The following is a 21,304-nucleotide window of genomic DNA, read 5'->3' on the forward strand; positions in this document are numbered from 1 at the left end:
GCTTTTATTTTTCATTGTTGTTTACTATTGCTGCTGGTGTCGATGGGAGGCAAGACCTAAGATTTTTGCTCTTTCTTATATGTAATACGATTAAGATGCAATAAAAGTGAATCTGAACATCTGATGTGAGAGAAAAACACCACAGGCTATTCATTGAGTTTAATAGATTCTGTTTAATTATTAAATAGTTACATCCAGAGCACAACATTTACAGACATGAAGTGGTACGGAGAGGGATGTGTAGATAATCAGCTTTTACTTCATCTCCTTTCTGCTGATGTGGGAGGTGTGAAATGATTTATTTCTTATTACATATGATACAGCAGAGCCATGATTTTTAGCTGACATGAGGCAATGAACTTTATTGTTTTCATGAAAGGAATAACAGAAAAGACCAGAGGAGCTTTCCTGACCACAACACCTCTGTCTGGCGTTCATAACAAGCTAAATGGCCACGGCTGGTAACAAGACCTTCATTATAAAGGAGAAGAATCACCACCGTGCAAAAATGTATGAGTGATAAATATGGGAAACGAATGTTGTGTGATAGAAACACTGTGGAGATGTCTGCTTCAGGGGTTCACTTTCTTCAGGCCGCGGCCCATAAGGCAGGCAAACAACGTCAGCACCATCTTGGGCTTCACTTCCACCAAGTCATCAGGCAGCGCATAGACACGAGCGCCGATCTTACGGGCCACTGAGATTGCATACCTGAAAGAAAAAGAGAGAGGGAGAGGCAGAGGAGTTTGGATATGGTCGATAGACAGGGCAGACTGTTAGAGACCAAATCACTGTGACTGTAGGGAATTATGATTTAAATGTGAATGAGCGATCGATGTGTTTTACTTGGCGTTGTTGAGTTTGTCCGCCTCGCTCAGCACTCCTCGCTCTCCTCTCTGCACCATCTCTGGTTTGACGGCACCGGGAGCGATGGTTTCAATCAGGTCGATCACCGGCAGGCTGGTGCTGATCTGCTTGTCCTGCACAGGACAGAGAGGAGGCATCAAACACACACCACAAGCTGCATATGCTCACATTCAGACATACACACACACACACACAGGTTAAAGTCTCATCACCCATTTCTTCCCAAACCTACATAAGACGCCTCTGTGTACGTCAATCTGACTAAGAGAGTCACAAAAATGGCTTCATTACTCATGCAAAATGCTAAGCCTGCACACACACATTTACTGTAAGAGCACACACAAACACACACACACACACACACACAATCAACATAGATGATGAGTTGCAATATTTTCATCTGCACCACTGGAAAGACTCGCAGGTGTACATACCCACTTACATCCATATTATTGCATACACACACGGACACATGCACACAAACAGTGGTGACTTTGAACGAACCGCAGTGTCAACAAGCACAGAACGGGCAAGACTGGGCTGGATCCAAAAACACAACACACACACACACACACACACACCTTGAAGCTGCTGATCTGTGTGTCCTTACGCCCCTGGCTCAAGGTGGTATTGACCCAGCTGAGGATGATCTGATCTCCAATCTTCTCTCCGTCACCCAGATCTGACAACACCATCACTGTGTACCTGGCAGCAAGGTGGGAAGAAAGAGATCCGACAGGGGAGTGAGGAGCAACGAGCCAAAGGAAAGGAAGAGGAAACGGAATGAGGTGCAACAAAGAAGGAAAATCTCTTTAGTCTGTGCCACAGATGATCTAATGAAGTGTCCTTCAGTGCAGCCATTTCAAGAAGCGGGTATCACAGTTCTAATGTGACAAGGATCTCATATCCAACCTACTTGATATTTAGTGAAAATACATATCCATCTTTAGCGTATCAGTTGTAGCTTCTGTTTACAAGCAAATGCACCCCCCATCCAGCCCTGTCCCGGTGCACGTACCTCCTCATCAGCTGCCAGAGCAGTGCCAGGGTGTGCATGGAGCTCCCCTCGTTCAGGTTTTCTCCTCCGATGCCAACCAGAGAGAAGTGAGCCTCAGTCCTGCCCAGCTCCACGGCATAGTTACAGTTCTCCAGCTGTTGTGTGTGTAGAGAAAACCTGTGTTGAATTCTGTTTTGTTGTCTTTCCAGCCATACCTTTACATCTTCCTCATCCGTGTGTGTGAGTGTGTGTGTTTGTGTATACCTTCTTCATGTTGGACCCCAGTACTGGATATGGGGGTCTGTTGACCTTCTTCCAGTTCACAGGCACCTTGACTTTCTCATAAAGTTGCAGAATCACCAAAGCATCACACAGGTCGCTATGAAAAATGCAAACATGCAGACAGGCATACAGAGAACAATAAACACAATCCACACGCACAGTTCATATGTATTATACATATCGCCGAAAGATCCTACAGAATGAGATTACATGTAGCCTCATGCAAATGTATCCAGAGTAATTTTTCAATGATCATGCTGACAGACCAAAAAATGGTTTCAATGTTTCATCTCCTTGACAGAGGTAAATGATTACCGACACAACATGATAAAATGGTTAAATTCAGATTAGAGGTCAATAACCCCAATATTCATATTAAAGTCCCTAAACTGGAACAAACTGAGTGATTAAGTTCATATTGCATAGATTATTTGAGGCACAGAGCTGTTAAAAGCTGATCAGTGAAACTGAATGATTGATGCTCTTCCCTAGTTCAACAACTGTCCCCAAGGTGCCTTTGAGCAAGGCATCTCACCAACACATAGACAGCTAATCAGCTACCGATATGAATATGAAGCATGGTGGCCCACTCCCCTCCGCTCCTTTTTCCTTGATAATGAACAGCACATTGACGTAAAGCTGCTGCCATACCTGTACAGGTGATTGACATACGGAGAGACGCCCAGAGAGTTCATCCAGTTGCGAAATGTTCTCTCTTCTCTGGACTCAGTTGGTAAACCTGGACAGACACAGACACTTTAAAGTGTGATTTTCAGACAATGGCTACTAAATTTCATAAACTAAATGCCTCCCTATAACCAGCATGTATACTGTCCATATATGGGACATGGTGTGCACTTATGGATAAACACTGATATAATGTACCACCTGACACTTTCCCATGTTATCTCTGCTTGCTGAACCGTACAGTTATGGGTAGTTTTTTTTCCTCCAGATATACATAAGGTAAATACATTTATGGCAGCTGTAAACTGTCACAACCAGACACACTGATTTTCTTGGAGTTTTTATTACTGACTGTTACTGGAAGATGAAAAGGCCCCTATCATGTGACGCCACAGGTGAGAGACACATGTGTGTGCGTGTGTGTCTGTACCCTCCATGAGTGCAGAGTCTATGCCGTTGCTCTGAGACATGGGCAGCGTCGGGTACATGTTGAACAGGTTGGCCACGAAGGCCAGGTTGAGCTTGCTGTTTCCAGACGTGACGTCGTGGGGAGAAACAAACTGTCTGCAGTCCATCCTCGCCGCCTGACGCAGCATCAGCTCAGCCCTTCTGTCCAAATCAGGCTCCTTTTACACACAGAACATGCATAGTGTACATACATACATAGCATATACACTACATCCACATAGGCGGCTATACACATAATAAGGCAAGAATTTATTTCTCATTCATTAGTTTAGATAGTTTCTGTTGGTTTAAGACAAAACACAAGAGAAAAGTGAAAAATAGACAGGCATTTGATGATAAAAACACAGAAAGAAAAGATTCAGTTCTTGTACTTATGTGAAATAAATATTGAAATAAAGGGAAGAAAAAATCTCACTTCAAAATTAAAAGCACAGTCCTTCAAAATAAACATTTCACATCTGCATTCATGATTTCGGTAACACTTTACAGTAAGAGAACAACAATTAACGTTAGTTAACGTTAGTTAATGCCGTAATGGTTAATTAACTGTTAGTTAATGATTATTATGGCATTTAGAAATGTTAATATTATCTACAATAACCCTTAAATAAAATATAAATTAATACCTTAGCATGAACAGCATTAGTAAATGATTCTTAGACACATTAGTTAACAGTTAGTTAACTGTTACTTAATGTTTATTACCTGTTACTTAATGTTTATTATGGCATTAACTAACGTTAATTGTTGAACTCTTATTGTAAAATGTTACCATGATTTCTCATTTGCGATTTTCACATTAATCAGTTTGTCACTGCTATTCAATAACTTTACAGAACTAAACAGACTCACGTTGAGGCCGCTCATGTCAATTTCGACACTCATTCTGTCAAAATCCCCTTTCGGAGAAATCTGGTCCAGCAGGTAGAAATAGGCCCGCGAGTCCTACAGTGGTAAAGTACAGGGAAGGGTTACACGCTGGATTTGTTTCTTTGTGTGTTATTGTGTGTGTGTGTGTGTGTGTGTGTGTGTGTGTGTTTTCTGCCAGGCACCTTGATGTCCTCACTGAAGTTGCTGATTGGCTTGGTCCCTGCGTTGCGTAGGTGACTGTTGACCCAGCGGAGCAGCAGCTCCTCTGGGGAGACAGACAGGAGATGGTCCAGCTGCTCTCCCTCTTCCAGGAGGCTGAGCAGAGCTACACACACACACACACACACACACACACACACACAAATACCATCAGTTAATCACTGGATGAATAGACTAATTAGTCAGGTGGAAATAACTCAGCATTGAAACCACGCAACAACAAAACTCTCAATTAAAACGAATGGTTCAATGATTTTAAGGACACATATTATACACATAAACAGATCTTTAATGGTAATGGGGAATGAAAACAAATGAAAAATCTATTATCCATGGCTATCACTTTGTTGCCCATTAATATATAAATAGAGTGGAAGAGAAGAGAAGAGAACAGTATAGAACAATAGAATAGAATAGAAATAGAGTAGAATAAGATGTCAGTTATACATAGAAAGTTGAAATTATGGAGACAGAGCAAAGTGAAACCACTCAGGAAGTAAAACACTTAAACTGTGCTTTGAGTGTGTGGGAAAAATGCAATGTGTGGCATGCAGGTGTGAAAAGGGAAATAGTGATCATGCCAAGAAGCACAAACATTTGTCATTAATGTCATGGGGCTGCAACAATGGAAAAATAACCAGGCTATTGTTTCATTTGAGTAATCTGGACGTTTGCAACTTCTTTTACAGAGCGTGATATTAATATGTGGGTATCAATTTAGCTGAAGCATTACTAGAGTAATTATAACTGGGCACTGGAGTGAAAACCTCTTTTCTAACTAACAACTTCTTCTGTTATGTGTCATGTGGGTTGGAGTGGAAGTGCATGTGTGTCTGTGTGTGTGTCCTGACCTTCGTTCCTGCTGATTTCTATATCAGCAAACAGGCCAATCTTGATAATTTGCCAGAGCAGTCCTAGGACCAGATGGGGTTTTCCAGCCATCAGATCATGGGCATCGATGTTCACCACTGTGCAGCCGATAGCCGAGGCTGAGTTCAGGGCCAGAACCAGATTCTCCTACAAACACAAATCAATACATCAGTACATCAACATCATATATAATTTTAGATCAAACTCAGGGCACTTTTATTACCAAGCAGGCGAATTGTTGTAACTGAGAGTGGGTCTGAAACCTCCAAATAGCTAATTAATTAAAAATAAGATCCAGCACCAAAACCAAATGGCATCAAAAATCCATAAAGAAAAAACAAAAAGTCAAAATGGAGAGAGTTTGGTCTCAATCCCCTTGTCCTATAAAAAGTAAGCAATGAGAGAAACACAAGAGGTATAAAACAGATACAGAAAAGGGAGACGTGTGCAGTTAAAAGTTAATATATGACAAGCTCTTTGTGCAGAGTCTGACATTATTGGATTACCAGTGCAATATTCAATGTTTTTGTCCCCTGTTAACAGTTAACATCGGCACAGAGCTGAATGATTTAAATATTGGGGTCAGAGGAAGGAGCCATGTTCTGCATTTGCAAAAAGATAAAGGCACATTTATTACACTACTTACTTTATCGATGATCCATTTACATTACAGATGGTAGGTTTTTTATTTATTCTACTTTCATTGCTATTTTTGTCAGTTGCATTCCTTGTTGGGTGATTGCATGCGATTGATGATGATGATATTGTGGATAATTTCTTAGCGCTGCAGAGGTTAATGCATTTGCTAAACTTCTGAAAAACAAGGTGCAAATGCTACTCACAGTCATGGTAAAGGTGGTGCGTTTCTTGGTGTTGATGACTCGCTCATCAATAGTGTCCGGTTGAGACAGGTTGATCATTTTGCTGAAAAAAAAAAAAACAACAAGGTGGGTGAGGGAGTGAGTTGCACATGTGTGTATTTGAGTGTATTCTCATGCATGTGCTGTACACGTGCACGTGCACAGGCGTGTGTCTCACTGTACCACAGCAGGATGCCATCGCAGACAGAAGTGAAGAGGTTGTCATTGTCTGGGTTCATAGGCAGCAGATGTTGGCAATCCGGGTCTTTTGCCAAGGCTTTGTTGATCCAGTTGACAAATGCCACCTTCTCTTCATCTAGATCACACACACACACACACACACACACACACACACACACACACACGCATTAGACCTTGAATTTCATATCTAGGCCAAACATGCCAGGGCCTCCACCTGGAAACATGATTCATTAATCTTCCTGCACCCATGCAACTGGAAATATAATCACATGTACACACAAACATGCACAATGCAGAAATTATGGGACACATGCATGCACTCACTCGTACACACATACACACACACACACACACACACACACCTGAGTAGGAGTGCTGTGTTCCCTCGCTGGAGATGCCTGATGTTCCTCCGAAAGAGCGGATCCCGTCTCTCCTGGCGATAGTTTTCCTAAACGTCTCACTGAACTCCTTACTCTTCAGCTCTTGGTAGATCTAGAGGTGAACAGTCTCTTGTTACTCTGGGTGTATGTGTGTGTGTTTGGGTGTGTCCTGGTATTGTGTCAGAACTCACAGACACAAACTCCTCAAAGCTGATCTTCTCGTCCTTGTTGGTGTCGCCGGCGATGAAGGTCTCGATGATTTCCCGCACCCTGTAGCCCGGCAGGTGCAAGCTGGCCTCTCTGAACAGCTCCTGAAGCTCAAAGTCACTCACATAGCCACTGTTGTCAATGTCTGAGGACAAACACACACACAAACACACACACACACACACTCATGAATGACTTAATTCACTCTGATATTGAGCTGGAAATTGTTTGAAACTGATGAACTGCATGTTAAAGTTTAAAAATTAGTGTTCATTAAGGGAAACACACAGATGATAAAAGCAAGTCATTGTACTGTTAAGACATTGGATGACAAATTCTATCTTTCCCATCTTTTTAAAAGTGAGGAGTGTGGTGTGTTCAATAGAAAGATTTTATTTAAATATAAAAATAAATCAATAGGCAGGTTAGAGTCAATTTTATTGTATGTATATCCAAACCCTTTGAAACCCAGGAGCTTTTTAAAAGGTTTTATTTGGCCATTTTAACAAAATAAACTGTATTTCTTTGAGTTTTTAATCCTTTGGGTTTTTTTCCCAAATTTTTGTGTTGAATTTGTTGAAATTATCTTTATCTAATTTAATTTGAAATAAACTGTGAATTTCCAGTATTTGTAAATAGTGTTCTTCTAATTTTCCAGAAATATTTTGCTACTTTTGGCAATGTTTTCTGATTTTTGGGTCACTTGCTGCTAATTTCCTTGTCACCTTTTCCCCATGTTTTTAAAAGAAATCAAAGCAATTTGCCCCAGCTTTCAAAGGTTTAAATAACTTGCGACAGGCATATGAACGTATTTAAAAAAAAAAAAAAAAAAAAAAAAAAAATGCAAAAGGGATGAACAATTCAATAGAGGTTAAATATTTAACGACTGAACTAACCATGACAATTTACAGGTGGAATAAAGGGCGGGGAACAGAAGGGACAGGTTACAGCCCCACCCAACCCATCCCCACAATATCTCATATTTAGTGTTTGTTCATATTACAGTAATCGACAGTTGATACATTTACAGTAAGTGCCATTATCAGCGTCGCCCTTTAATTCCGCAATTAGGATGACAAACTGATAAAATCTGGCAATCTCTTACACACACATCCATGTTACACACATTACATCAAGATCAATAAACATTCCCTTATATAAGAGTCACACTTTATGGTTGGCTGTAAAACCATAAGTGGAAATCCCTGTAAATCAAACAGAAAGAAAGCGAGAGGATACTGACCGATTTTATTGAAGGCCTCTCTGAGATCCTCCAGGTCCTCTCGAGAAATCTGTGTGATGTGATTTGCCATAGTAGATCTGGCTTAGTGAACCTGGAACACACACACACACACACCACATATATACAACTAAGGATCACACTGGACACACAGATGACATCGATTTTCAACAACAAGCAATGCAAACTCCAAGAATAGGCGTTCAGATTTCAGTTTAATGTTACAAATGAATATATTTGCTGTATGAAAAATAGAAACTTAATTGCACTTTTACTTTGGAGAAGCAAACCCAGTCAACCTCAGCAATTTGATAACAACAGCTGGCGGAGATAACATGAGAGGTGGGATACAATAAGGAAGCGTCAGGTTATACTCTGGAGTTCGTCCAGCACCACCTTGTGACTTTGTTCCCATAGCAGAGCACTGACTTATTTCAGCACCACACCGACTAATACACATAGGCTAATGTTAAATTGCTAAACACACACACAAACACACACCCTAGAGGTTCCATACACACATAAAGCCTAATCATTTCCCAGTAAGAATGCTTTGATCGTACCAACATAGCTGAGTCAAAATCCAAAACTCACTAAGGAAAAGTGTTAAGTGGCTCTTCAATGACAACTACCTTCATAAGAGCCTGTGAGTTGGTCCAGTTAATCCTCTCCTGTCCCGTCCAGGGCGAGGCCTCTCAGTGCAGGTCCTTGTCTGGGTCCGGGGCTCGTTCGGGTCGAGGAGTCGAGGCTTCCAGAGCTCCGCAAGACTCCAGAGTTTGGGCTGCAAAGAGCGAGGAGACTCTGGGTCCCACAGAGCTGACAGCCGGTTATCTCTCCAAGGAGGAGTCACTAGGGAGAGTCACAGAGCGGACCTTTGGCCTGCCTGGACCCTGGGACCGGCGAGAGTTAACATTTAACACCTCAGCTGTCTCATCTGTTATCACCTGCCAGTATCATGATCTCCCTCATTTGTGCTCATTTGTGCAACGCCACATGTGTCTTCTTGTGGTCTGTGGCACCATTTTGAATTTCTATTTGGCATGTTTAAAACATGAGGCCTGTGTTTGTCTGCACAGCTTGCTTCACTACCACACAATGGCCTGTAACCTGAGGCACGGAGCCAACTGCATCACTTAAATTAAACTGCCCCACTTCACAGCACCACTTTACCGCAACACACACTATTTACAGCAATAAGCAGCTATGAACTTTAACAACATTTTCCTCCTTGCTGTTTCCTGTTTTCCTAAATATTAAAAAAAAAAAAAAAAAAAAACTCTACCTAAGTGTCATTTGACCTCTGTGTTCAGGCAGCATGGTTAGTTGGCCATACAGTCAGTCATGTGTCAGAATGGTTAAATTGTGATGCAGAACAAAAGTAAGTAGCTTACATTTGCTCACTGGCAGGCTGAAGGGCTTAGAGTCTGGAGTGGGGCCGAGGTTTGAGGAGGGCAGGTCCAGCAGAGAAAGGCAGCTTGCCGAGACGTGTTTTTTGGACCCCTCTCTTCCTTATTTTCCTTCTCTCGCCTCCCTTCCTCTCACCCCTTCCCTTCCCTTCTCTCCTTTTATATTAACCCCTTTCCCTCTATACTCACCCCTTCCTCTTGTTCACCTGTCCCCGCCTCTGTTCACCTCCGCCACGCCTCAGAAACACGAACGCAGCCCCATGATCGTCCTAAGAAAACAGACACAGAACAGCGCAGGACTTGTTGCCTCTTGGCTCTGGCATACGTATGTCTATCAGACACTTTAATCCCAGTTCCCTACAAGGTCATCTTGAAGTTTTGTCTCTGAACCTGCCAGGCCAGAGGACTCCACGTCTCCATCTTCCCATCAGATCTGTTTCTCCTCTGACACCCGATCGGCTCGGTTTCACTCCACAGCTCGAAGGGGCTCTCCAGTTACTCTCCCTCTTCTAATCACTGGTCTGGGGCCGGTGCTCCACCTTCACCTCCGTACTCCACAAAACACAGTTTTGGTTTGGACCCTGAGCCAGAATCAGTTGTTGGGAGTTGCAGTGTAAAAGCTGGCCAAAGACTTTCTCATAAGCCTCCTACATTATTCACTCCCGCCTAATCTCACACATACGTATGGTGATTTCAGTGCATAAAGCATAAGCACACACACACACACATACACAAAGGTGTGTGTGTAAGGAATCTCATCTCTGGATTCACATGTTTTTTTGTACTTAAATAAATAATTAATAGCAATGTAAATGTAATTATTATGGGTCTATAGTTTAAAGAGTAATGGTGAATTTGCAACTTTGATTGAGAAAATAACAAAACTGTTCTATTTTAGAGATACTGAATGGTGAATTTCATACATTTTTGCTGTTAATGAATTTGAAACATGAGCCTTCATGTGCACACACAATACAAAATATTCACTGCCTATGTAAAAGTTCAATGTGAGCACAGCCTCACCTGAATATTTGACAAGTGTCGAGTGAAGGAGCATAAAGAAGCTGTGAGGCTGCTCTTCAGGGGAGAGTGGACACACCGGAGAAAAAATATTAAGGACTGGAACCTGATATTGTCAAAAAAATATCACAAATATGAGCTGTGTCACACCCTATGTGCTACTGAGGGCACAAAATTCATTCTCTTGCTTTTTATCTGACTGTTTCAATTTTAACTGTACATTTTATGCACTATGTAAGGCCCTCAGAAACATCCCCACACTGCAATGGAAAATGTAGCGTCCAGAGCATGTTACAGTGCTTTGTGCTAAAAATACCACAATGCAATGCTTCGCCTCTGCTCCGCTTGGCTGGGCAGAGATGGACACACAGACAAACTTCCCATCGTAGCTGTGATGTAAAATTCCAGGTCTTTTCCAAGACTTTCCAAAACTAAGCGAAAGTGTTTTTGATTCTTTGCCATTGTTTTTTATGTTGTTTTTCCATGGAGGTAAACAGCCGACTAGTCTGTCAGATTTCCATTAAAATCATTTCCAATAGGAGAGAGCGAGAGAGAGAGAGAGAGAGAGAGAGAGAGAGAGAGAGAGAGAGAGAGAGAGAGAGAGAGAGTTTATGTCTTTTATATCTGCAAGATGACATATGATATTTTATGATATGACACAACATGATATGATATGATACCGCACGATTCAATGATGATTAACTTAAATTTGTGGGCCTGTAAAACCTTTTGAAACTGTAAACAGTGATGCTGAAATAAACTGAAACCTGAAAGTTGGTCGATTAATCACAACACTCATATACAGCAATAAAAAACAACAACAACAACAACAACACCTAAATCACAACATAATACATGACATATCATTATCATATATGACATGATACAATATGAGGTGATGTATGATGATATATGATATTGTCTGATGCTATATGGTAATGTTGTCATCATACAATGAGTGAGGGGTGAGGGGTAAAAATTCATATTTACATTGAATTCATATTAATAGATAGATAGATAGATAGATAGATAGATAGATAGATAGGTATACTTTATTGATCCCAAACTGTATATACAATAGAGACTAAATATACTAAATATATACACTAAAGACAATAAGGGCTAAGTATATACAATAAACTAATCTAAGAATATGAGATGTTGAAATGTGAGATATACCGATGGTAATAATAAATATGAAAAATGAAATATGCAGATAGTGGATAGTATGGAACAGGGTAAGCTTGAAACCATGACATGCATGAAATGCTATTATATGATATTACATTATATATATTATAACCAGCTGTGACTGTCATTAATTATTGTGATTAATATTCCCGGTTTTCTCTGTTATTAACCACGGCATAGAGCGAGAGAGAGAGAGAGAGAGAGAGAGAGAGAGAGAGAGAGAGAGAGAGAGAGAGAGAGAGAGAGAGAGAGAGAGCGCAGGGGGCGTGTGCTCTGTCACGTGACCTGGACTATGTGGGGTTTAATTCCTGTGTTGGACTGCTCCCAGCTGCTGAGCCTCTGCCCGCCGCACTGCAAGCCCTCCAGCCGGCCCAGCAGACCCGCCGACCCCCGGGCGGACTCCCCTCAGCGCGCCATGTCGGGTAAGACCCCGGGGCTCCGGGTTACAGCGGCAACATCACCGTGACCCGTGTCTGACCGCGACGCCGGACATGGCGACCGGACCGGGGCTGCGCAAGTATCGTTAGCCGCAGCTCGCTTCTCAGAGCAGCACATCACGGATCTCAACGGTTGTTTGTCTTTTAATCAAACTTTCCCGTTAATACTATCGGGAAAGTATTTTATCCAGAAGCGCCGAGCTGAGGTAGCGTGTCGAAGTGATTTATAAAGTGATGTTTGTGGTATTTTTTTTGGGACAAAGCGGTGTGTTTTTGATAAGTGCAGTTTGTCATCAGAGCCGCTGCTGCAGCTGGTCGGAGGGGTGACAAGCTAGCCCCATTCAAATACACGACTTCCGGTGGAGGTTTTCAACATGAACGTGTTGCAACAGGCGTCTCAGCTAAAAAAAAAAAAAAAAAAAAAAAGGTTTCAAGAGGAAGCTTCTGGAAATTAAAATAGGGTCGCTGTCTTTTTTCCCTAACACCTTTAATTTTGAGTTGGTAAAGAACATGAAGGCCGTTCGCATTTTTTAAAAGTTTGTAAAGAAAAAGTTCAAGTAGAGAGAAGTGGCAGGAGACAACGACACACCTTGGTTAGGAACAAAAGGGGGTAGGCTAGGACCAGATATAGACCAGAAAAGACTCAGCCCACACTACATTATTACGAATTTATCAACTACAGTGGGCTTACATTGATTTATTTTTAAATTTCTCTGCTATTAATTGTAAAAGGTGGAGTGACAAGTACTTACTTTTTATAGCAAACAAGTAGTAAGAGGTTAATACCAACTACCTCTTTTTTTTTTTTTTTTTTAAATACTCAACTCTGCCTGAAGACAAGTCAAGCAGCCACACTGCCTTTCTAAGTCTGCCTGTCTTTCCAGTTTGACAGCGTTTAAAACCCTTTGCACTTTTAATTTGGCGTCAACTTCCGGTCTTGTGTTGTCTGTCTCTCGCTGACTTGACACAGCGGATGCTCGGTGCGGACGTGCGCCACAGTGTGTGGCCTTGTCTTGTAGGCTATGCGTGTGTGTGTATGTGTATGTGTGTGTTTTTCCCCCACTGCAAAGATTATAATAGGTCCACAGTGTCACACTGCTCATAGCCTGTTGGTGTCATGATGTAGTGCATATAAATAATTTAACTGAGGTTATATGGAAACCACCTGTATGAAAATATTGCATCTTGTAGTCACATGTGCCATTACTTACATCACAACACGTGCTTTCACACATTAAATGTTAATTTATCTAATCCTCAGATTGCTCATTCATGAATGAATTTGCTGGTATTTAAAAAAAGGATGCATTTACTGATGTTTTAAAGTAGCACTCCAGAATAGGCCTACATTAAAATACACATTTACTAATACTTCAAAGTACACAAGTCAGACCCAGTGGTTTATATGGCTTCTTATGCCCATATATGTATATTAGTGCAGGTTTTTTGCCTGGATTGGGTGTGGGTGACATAAGCCTTACGCTCTTGGCCGGTGATGTTGTTTGATGGTCTTTTGAAACGGACCCTAGCAACCCTGCAGTCCTTGATCAGGTTTCCCGGAGGCCCCCGACAGCACACATTCAGTTGGATGAATAGTACTATGTGTTGGCTCCGGCTCAGCGGGCACTCGGGGGCCTGTTTTCGCCCGAGTGGAAACACAGTGGCCCCTTCTGTTGTTTACGTGTGTAACTCCTCATCAGACAGGCATTCAGCCCTCGTACAGTGGACCCACAGTTGTGGAGCTCGCTGACAGGCAGCTTGAGACTAGATGATGCCTGGGATTTTGTATGTTGTAACAGCATGATATGTCACAAGCGTTGTCCTCCTGGTTTTAAGGGCTGCATTGCTGCAAATGGATACACTTTTCTGAACTTATTAGTCTATCTTCTGTTATTTGCCTCTACCTGCTTGGTCATCAAATCCACATTACTGAAGACTGTCTTATCAAAAATCCTTTGGGTGTGAATATCCCTTGAAAGCACCGATAGTCAAACAATATCACCACAATGCAGAGGTGGAAATATCAAATTACATTTACTCACATTACAGTAAAATTCACTTTAAAATTCAAAATGTACTTAAATAAATTTTACTTTTACTTAAGTACATTTTTGCTTGAGCATTGTACTTCACTACTTTTTAAATCATATCCATCGCAGAGAACAATTGATCAATGACTGACCGTGGAACCTTTCACAATGAACAGTCAGCAAAGATGAGAAGAGGAAGCTGCTTCTGTTTTGTTGGTTCTTTTTTTGTCATTTCCAAATTTCACAATAAAAGCTGCATGGTGAGAAACTGCAGACGGTTGATGGAGCCGAGGGCCATTTAGACTCAACTGGCAAAAATGTGGAATGTGTGTGTGGGGGGGAAATATTATTCCACATTTGTCAGTGGAGTCTAGAAGGCCCTCTCTCAGGCTGTTTTGCGCAATGCACCTTTAAAAGAACGTAGTTTGAACCTTGAACTGCCATCCTTTGATAACTGCATGGAGAAGATCACTAACAAAGTTACTGTTGTAATTCAGTTACTTTTACATTTCAAATGAACCACCTTGTACTTTAAAGTAGATTTTTACATCAGTACTCCTTAAGTAAAACATCAGCAAAGTAACATCACTTTTATTCGAGAAGCAATTTGTTTACATCACTGCCACAATATCAATACAAGATATTATTAGTCGAATGATATTTGATTTTGTCCATATCGGCCCTCTGTAAAATGCACAGTGGGCCATACAGTGCAGAAAGTACAAACAACCAGCCTTTGGTTTAGCTTCATTTAAAGTTTATCTTTTGAGGAAATGAAAGCAGGGAGAAATCTATATTTTCATGAGCAAGAGTTGATTTTCCTATCTTCATCACCGAGAGGATTTAATATGTAACTCATTAAAAGGCTAAACACCAAAATTAGTGTGAAGGAAAACGTTTTAGTTGAGAAGAAATCTCATGAAAGAAACAAAGGACACAAGAAATAGCACTGATATCATGGCAGTTATGTGACCTTTTGTGTGTGTGTGTGTGTGTCTTTGAGCAGACCAAGCATTTGTGACGCTGGCCACCAATGACAGCTATGCCAAAGGAGCGATGGTTCTCGGCCAGTCGTTACGCAACCACAACACAACCAGGAAGCTGGTCGCCCTGGTGGGACCGCACGTGACAGAACCTTGCAGGTAACAACACATCGAAAAATTCAGATCTCCAAAATGTCCATTTTTTTTTTTTAAAGACAAATAGTAGCCTGTTTTTTTGGCTTGGCAGATGTGTTCTGGAGTTTAAATCCAGTTAAGGTTGAGATTTTCATCATGCGATCCTTTAAAATTAAGTTAAAATATTAAAATCACACACACACACAGACATATAGTAAGGCACACACTACATCCAACAACGTATACCCACCATCCATAATAAACCATGCGCTGTGTGTGTATGTGTGTGTCGCAGAACTGCGTTGCACTCCATATATGACGAGGTGTGTGTGGTGGACATCATGGACTCCGGCGATGCGTCCCACCTGGCCTTGATGAAGCGTCCCGATCTGGGAGTAACGTTCACCAAGCTGCACTGCTGGACTCTCACACAGTACAGCAAGTGTGTGTTCATGGACGCAGACACACTGGTGAGGAACGAGCCACACAGCAGCAGACAACACACACGCAACACACACTCTTGTTATAAAGTCTTAGATCCTTTCAATACATCTTAAATCACGTTTTTATACTTGGACATTCTTGATTTTCCACTACACTTCGATTATGAGTATTTTGTATGGATCTTAGGCCAAAAATCCACAGTAAAATGTGCAAAAACTGAGGGTGAAAAACAATTAGAGCTGCTGCCTTTCTAACCTACCACATATTTTGAGCTGATTTGCAGACATTTACATTAACCTTTTCCCACCAGCCAGATTCATCAGTAACTTTTCATATGCCTTCTTTAGCAAAATATTAGTCAATTTTGCAAGTACAGCCAAAATAGCAAAACAGAGCAGCAAGTTCTAATGAAATTCCAACTAAAATAAATTTTGGGCTTACATTTCTGTGTTTTTCAGTATTATTCAAGTGTGGAAATGTTTGTAGCCTTAATGAAGCCCAGCGTTTAAGTTTGTGTGTGTGTGTATTTTTTTTCTTTTTCAGGTGCTATCTAACATAGATGAGCTGTTTGAGAGGGAGGAGCTGTCTGCAGCACCGGATCCTGGTTGGCCGGACTGTTTCAACTCGGGGGTTTTTGTCTTCAGGCCGTCCAATGAGACTCATGAGAAGCTGCTGGCATTCTGCAGTGAAAATGGCAGCTTTGACGGTGAGACCGTCAACTTAAATTTCCTCTGTTCCTCTCCTCCTTTTTTCTTTCATTTTATGACCTACATGCCCAGAAATGATGTACATTATTTAGGAATATTGAAGAAGTATATATTGCACATGGTATCACCACTTTTGTTTAACCCGTACTATCCAGCTATGCTCACACAAAGAAAGAAGAAATAACTAAATCTTCATTCCTTTCATATTTAAACTCTGGATTGCTTATTCCTTTATCTCAGTTCACTTGACCTGAAGAGAAACATGTCATGTGAACTCAAATGGCACCAAATAACCACACCAAGATCGCCTGAAATCATGGGACTTGGGCATCTTCCAAGCAGACCACAGTACAGTCCTTTGGGATTTACAATGTAATCAGAACAATTACAGGAAATGACCCCCCAAACGCAAGGGTTTATGGGTATAATGAGACAGATGTTGACATCTGACAGCCGGCAGTACTCGTACTTTAAAAGCCCGGCTTCTGAACCGTCTCTGGCTTTGCATAACAAAATGAACTCGGGTTTGTTTTGTCGCCAAACTCTGCAGCCTGGCAGGATAACAGGCTGCCAAAACTCTGTTCAATAAAGAAGCTGCTTGTGACTTTTATCTAAATGTCCCTCTCTGCTTGTACTTGGGCAGGATGAACCTAAATAGACCAAATATAAAAAAGGAACAAAATAAAGTTATCCATCATGGTTCAGAAAGAAATAGTTTAGTCACTGACTGAACTACAGACTTTGTCTCAGTTGTTTCCCTCACCCTCTTTGGTTCCTAAACTATCTAAACTCTGACCTATCTAAACATGACCTGACCTTGGCCTGCTAGCTCACCCCTGCCCTTTGTACGCTGTGCAGGCTGTAGCACACAGAATGCCATCTGTGTGTGTGTGTGTGTGTGTGTGTGTAGGATTTCACCATCCGTTGTGTAAGCTACGCAGCATCCTGAGTGTGTTGTCAACACTGTTGTAAAGTTTCTATTCATAGGGTACATGTCAAAAAGACATGGTCCATGTGGGAATGTTTGTATGTACGTTGTGTGTTTGTCTGTGTGTGTGTGTGTGTGTGTGTGTGTGTGTGTGTGTGTAGTGTTGAGTTTCCAGTGAGTCAGTTTGGATTTAAACATATTTAAAAGGGTAACATACTAAAAAAAAAAAATTCTGTGGCTACAGGAAAGTCTACCTTATCAGCCAAGACACACTCAGACGAATAAAGCTTTCATTATTCTGTTTTACTGCTGTCAAAGAAACAAAGAATTGTGTGTATAGGGCCAATGCCATGCTGCAGGGCATTAGATGGTGTGTGTGTGTTTTTACAAGGCATGCCACACACAGCTGTGTATTTCTTCTTTTTTGCTTCTTGATCCGTGTGAGACCATAATTCTGGAGATATTACTTATGTTTTTATATTGAACTGTGTTTCTCTCTCTCTCTCTCTCTCTTTCCCTGTATGTGTGTGTGTGTGTGGCCATATCTTCAGGTGGAGACCAAGGGGTTCTCAACAGCTTCTTTAACACCTGGGCAACAGCAGATATTTCCAAACATCTGCCCTTCATCTACAACCTCAGCAGTATCGCCATCTATTCCTACCTACCAGCTTTCCGACAGTTAGTATACACACACACACACACACTGCATGTTGCATTCTTGTTTCTTTACATATCCCCTGTATAGCCAGGCTTATTGCCATGATTCATCATAGTCGCCTCTGTGAGGACAGGCGCAAAGCTCATCCAAGGTCAGTTCAAAGGGTGGGTGTGTGTTTGCCTGGGTGTTGAATTACGAGAAGCTGCTAAAAACGTAGAGCAAACACAATACACACGACCACAACCAGCCTCAAAATAGAGCAGCTATCTGCACTTGTGTACTCTCTCTCTCTCTTCCTCGTCCTGTTGTTGTCATATTTTGACCTCTGTACAATATTTATCCCTCACTTCTGCAGTTCAGTTCAGTTCAGTGGCTGTGTTACTGTCACACAGACTTCATACATTTTCAAAACAGTGGGCACAACATGAACTGAGTTCATATCAAAGTTGTCACTCTCACGGGTGTGAATCTTTGCTTTAACAGAGATTCAACTCAACTTGTTTTTATTAGTTTGCAGTTCAATTTGATGATTTTTTTCCTTTTTTTTTTTTTTTTGGAATGATACAGTTTCATTCAAGTTTGTAAATCAGAGTTTGATCCAGTACTTGCCAAAATTGTATATCCCTTAAACAAATGCATGCCATTATGTAAGACTATCCTTATTCTTCTGAAATGTTAGCAATTGATTGAGGACAAAGTTAGAGCGATTGCTTCTATTTATGTCTTTTAGTGGACTGATGCAGTTGAATCAACAGACATAATTTATGCAACAATGCTAAGAATTATTACTAACTATCAAAACAGAACAAATAAAGTATGTGTGATGTTCTTTGGTCTGCACTGTTGCCTGTAACAGCCATCAGCCCCTTTTGCAGCCAGATGAGCTGCAGGTTGCATTGCATGAAGCTTTTTTGCCATGCAGTCTGATCTTTATCTCGCCCTCTCTCTTTCTCTCACACCCCTTCCTGCTGCACCGCGATCCCGGCGCGTGTGTGCTGTTTTTTGCAGGTTCGGCCACGACGCCAAAGTGGTGCACTTCCTGGGCAAAACGAAGCCGTGGAACTACACGTATGACGTCCAGAGTGGGCAGGTCAGAGGCCACTCGCTGTCCCCTGACCCGTCCCAGCTGCACCCTGACTACCTGGTCATGTGGTGGCAGATCTACGCCAAATCAGTGCTGCCCTCGCTGCAGCAGGCCTACGGAGATGCACCCTTCAGCACTGGCTTTACAGAGGTGGGCGGGGTGTGTGTGTGTGTGTGTGTGTGTGTGTGTGTGTGTGTGTGTGTGTGTGTGTGTGTGTGTGTGTGTGTGTGTGTGTGTGTGTGTGTGTGTGTGTGTGTGTGTGTGTGTGTGTGTGTGTGTGTGTGTGTCACAGGTCGGTGTGGTGAGTGTCTCTGTTATAGCATGTTGCATAATCGATGTGGCCTGACTCAGTGGGTTGAAATCTTGAAGAGCTAGATAATTGACACGGGGAATTCTCTGTTCTCTGACTCTTTTTTTTTTTATAACCGGCAAAATGTGTTTATCTCGAATCCTTTATGTTGTGCATTTTACCAAGCGGTGAAAGTGCCACTTCACAGTGGAGAGGAGGGTGCTGGCAAGCCTCACACTCTCTCTCTGAGCCCCACTTAAAACTCGCCGGCTCGTTTTAGTTGTCACAGTAACAAGACAAAATCAACATGTTGGTCGACTCCACATTCCTTCTTCACCCATTTGTCACCATGTGTTTTGCTAGTTGCTACCGGTATTATAAGGATGACTCAAACTGGAACACACTCGGCGGGCCTCTCAGTGGTGTCTTGGCTTTATGGCTAGCTTTGTTGTCTCAAGTTAAGTTGCTGTTGTACACTTCACAGAATAGCAGGAAGTTGCCATGTTATCTGCATGTAGCCTCTGAACTACTCAATGTGGTAATGTTTGGTGTAATCAGTGTAATCATCCTATTTCCACTGAACCAGTCCTGCCAAACCTGTAGCTTTGCTCATTTCCCCGAAGAGTTAACCAACTTTTGACACACCCTCAAGTTTATACAGGCAACTGGCCATGCAGAGTCAGTTGTTTAGTCTGCTGCAGGTCTCATATAAACAGGTTTTGGCTCATATTAATCTGCATGGTAAGGGGAGCAGGTAATTTTTGAACTTTTTGAAAGCTATCATTGATTAAAAAAAATAAATAATTAAATAAAAAACAGGGTTAAGGAACTGTTCTGGTAGTTTTCAACAGCATATGTATGTTCAGTGTCTGTGTTATAGGCCTATGGATGTCTCTAGGGTAAACAGGAGAAAATTCCTGTGAGAAAATTGCTGGACAAAGAAAGAGTGGCTGGACTTGGGAGGCAGAATCCAGTCCATATAAAGTGTTGCTCTAATCCCATGTAACTATTAATTCTTTCTCCGTCCGTTTGTCCTGCAGGATAAGATTCATGAGGATGTGAAGGGGGCGCAGCTGTCCGCTCCTCCCCCTCCGCCACAGATTTCATCCGAGGAGAGGAAGCAGCGCTGGGAGGCCGGTCAGGTCGACTACATGGGTGACGACTCCTTCGTCCACATTGAACGCAAACTCGACTCCTTCTTGAAGTAGGAGCCAGGCGAGGGAGGACAATGGACAGAGAGAGCACCAGTCGGAGGCCACGGATTGCTCTGAGGGTTGGGATCAACCAAAACTCGACCAGAGGGGCCTGATGTGTAGGATGACTGAATGAATGACTCTGTGCACCTTGGGCCTCACTCTCTGCATCCTGCCTGAGTGTGTACGTGTATGCGAGTGTGTGTGTGTGTGTGAGCATGTGAAAATGGCAGTGGTCTTTAAAAAAAAAAAAAAAAAAAAAATCACATGCTCTCTTCTTGTTCATTTCCCTCTGGCATGTTCTCGTGCATCTGATGTAAAATCAGATATATTTGTGGTGAACTTTCACAGTCCCGGGTCTTCCGAAATGTAATGCAAGCTTGTGGAAATGTTCAGCAACAACAGCAAGCCGGCCCTCTCTGACCCTCCATCAGCTCAGACAACGAGCGTAGGCCAAGCCTAGCGCCCGAGGGGAATCAGTGAGTTTACATGTTGTTCCTGGATTTTACCACAGTTCCTTTTCTCCAGTGTTTAAACCACTTTGAGATATGCAGCTTAACTGACTGGCTCACTCCCTTAGTGCCGTCCCCCCTCTCCCTGGCAGCCAGTTATGACAGCCAACCTCGCTATAGTCAGACAGCGTTCACCTCA

General features: G+C 42.0%; 2 protein-coding genes across 2 annotated transcripts; one reads left to right on the forward strand and one right to left on the reverse strand.

Annotated features, from left to right (window-relative positions):
- Nucleotides 1-199: 199 nt before the first annotated feature.
- Nucleotides 200-8,850, reverse strand: pls1 (plastin 1 (I isoform)). The gene is made up of 16 exons (XM_030081768.1): nt 8,781-8,850; nt 8,152-8,242; nt 6,893-7,053; nt 6,684-6,813; nt 6,304-6,436; nt 6,103-6,184; nt 5,242-5,407; nt 4,354-4,496; nt 4,154-4,246; nt 3,264-3,459; nt 2,798-2,885; nt 2,129-2,243; nt 1,886-2,019; nt 1,449-1,572; nt 847-980; nt 200-711 (listed from the first exon to the last, which is right to left on the reverse strand). The coding sequence occupies exons 2-16, from the start codon at nt 8,219-8,221 to the stop codon at nt 573-575; spliced, it is 1,908 nt and encodes a 635-aa protein (XP_029937628.1). The 5' UTR covers nt 8,222-8,242; nt 8,781-8,850; the 3' UTR covers nt 200-572.
- Nucleotides 8,851-12,020: 3,170 nt separating this feature from the next.
- On the forward strand, nt 12,021-21,093 carry LOC115380636 (glycogenin-1-like). Its single transcript, XM_030081758.1, has 7 exons — nt 12,021-12,187; nt 15,239-15,374; nt 15,646-15,820; nt 16,338-16,500; nt 17,981-18,107; nt 19,096-19,321; nt 20,501-21,093. The coding sequence occupies exons 1-7, from the start codon at nt 12,058-12,060 to the stop codon at nt 20,666-20,668; spliced, it is 1,125 nt and encodes a 374-aa protein (XP_029937618.1). The 5' UTR covers nt 12,021-12,057; the 3' UTR covers nt 20,669-21,093.
- The last annotated feature ends 211 nt before the right edge of the window (nt 21,094-21,304 follow it).

Source organism: Myripristis murdjan, chromosome 22 (genome assembly GCF_902150065.1).
Source record: "Myripristis murdjan chromosome 22, fMyrMur1.1, whole genome shotgun sequence".
In the NCBI taxonomy this organism is placed as follows: Eukaryota; Metazoa; Chordata; class Actinopteri; order Holocentriformes; family Holocentridae; genus Myripristis; species Myripristis murdjan.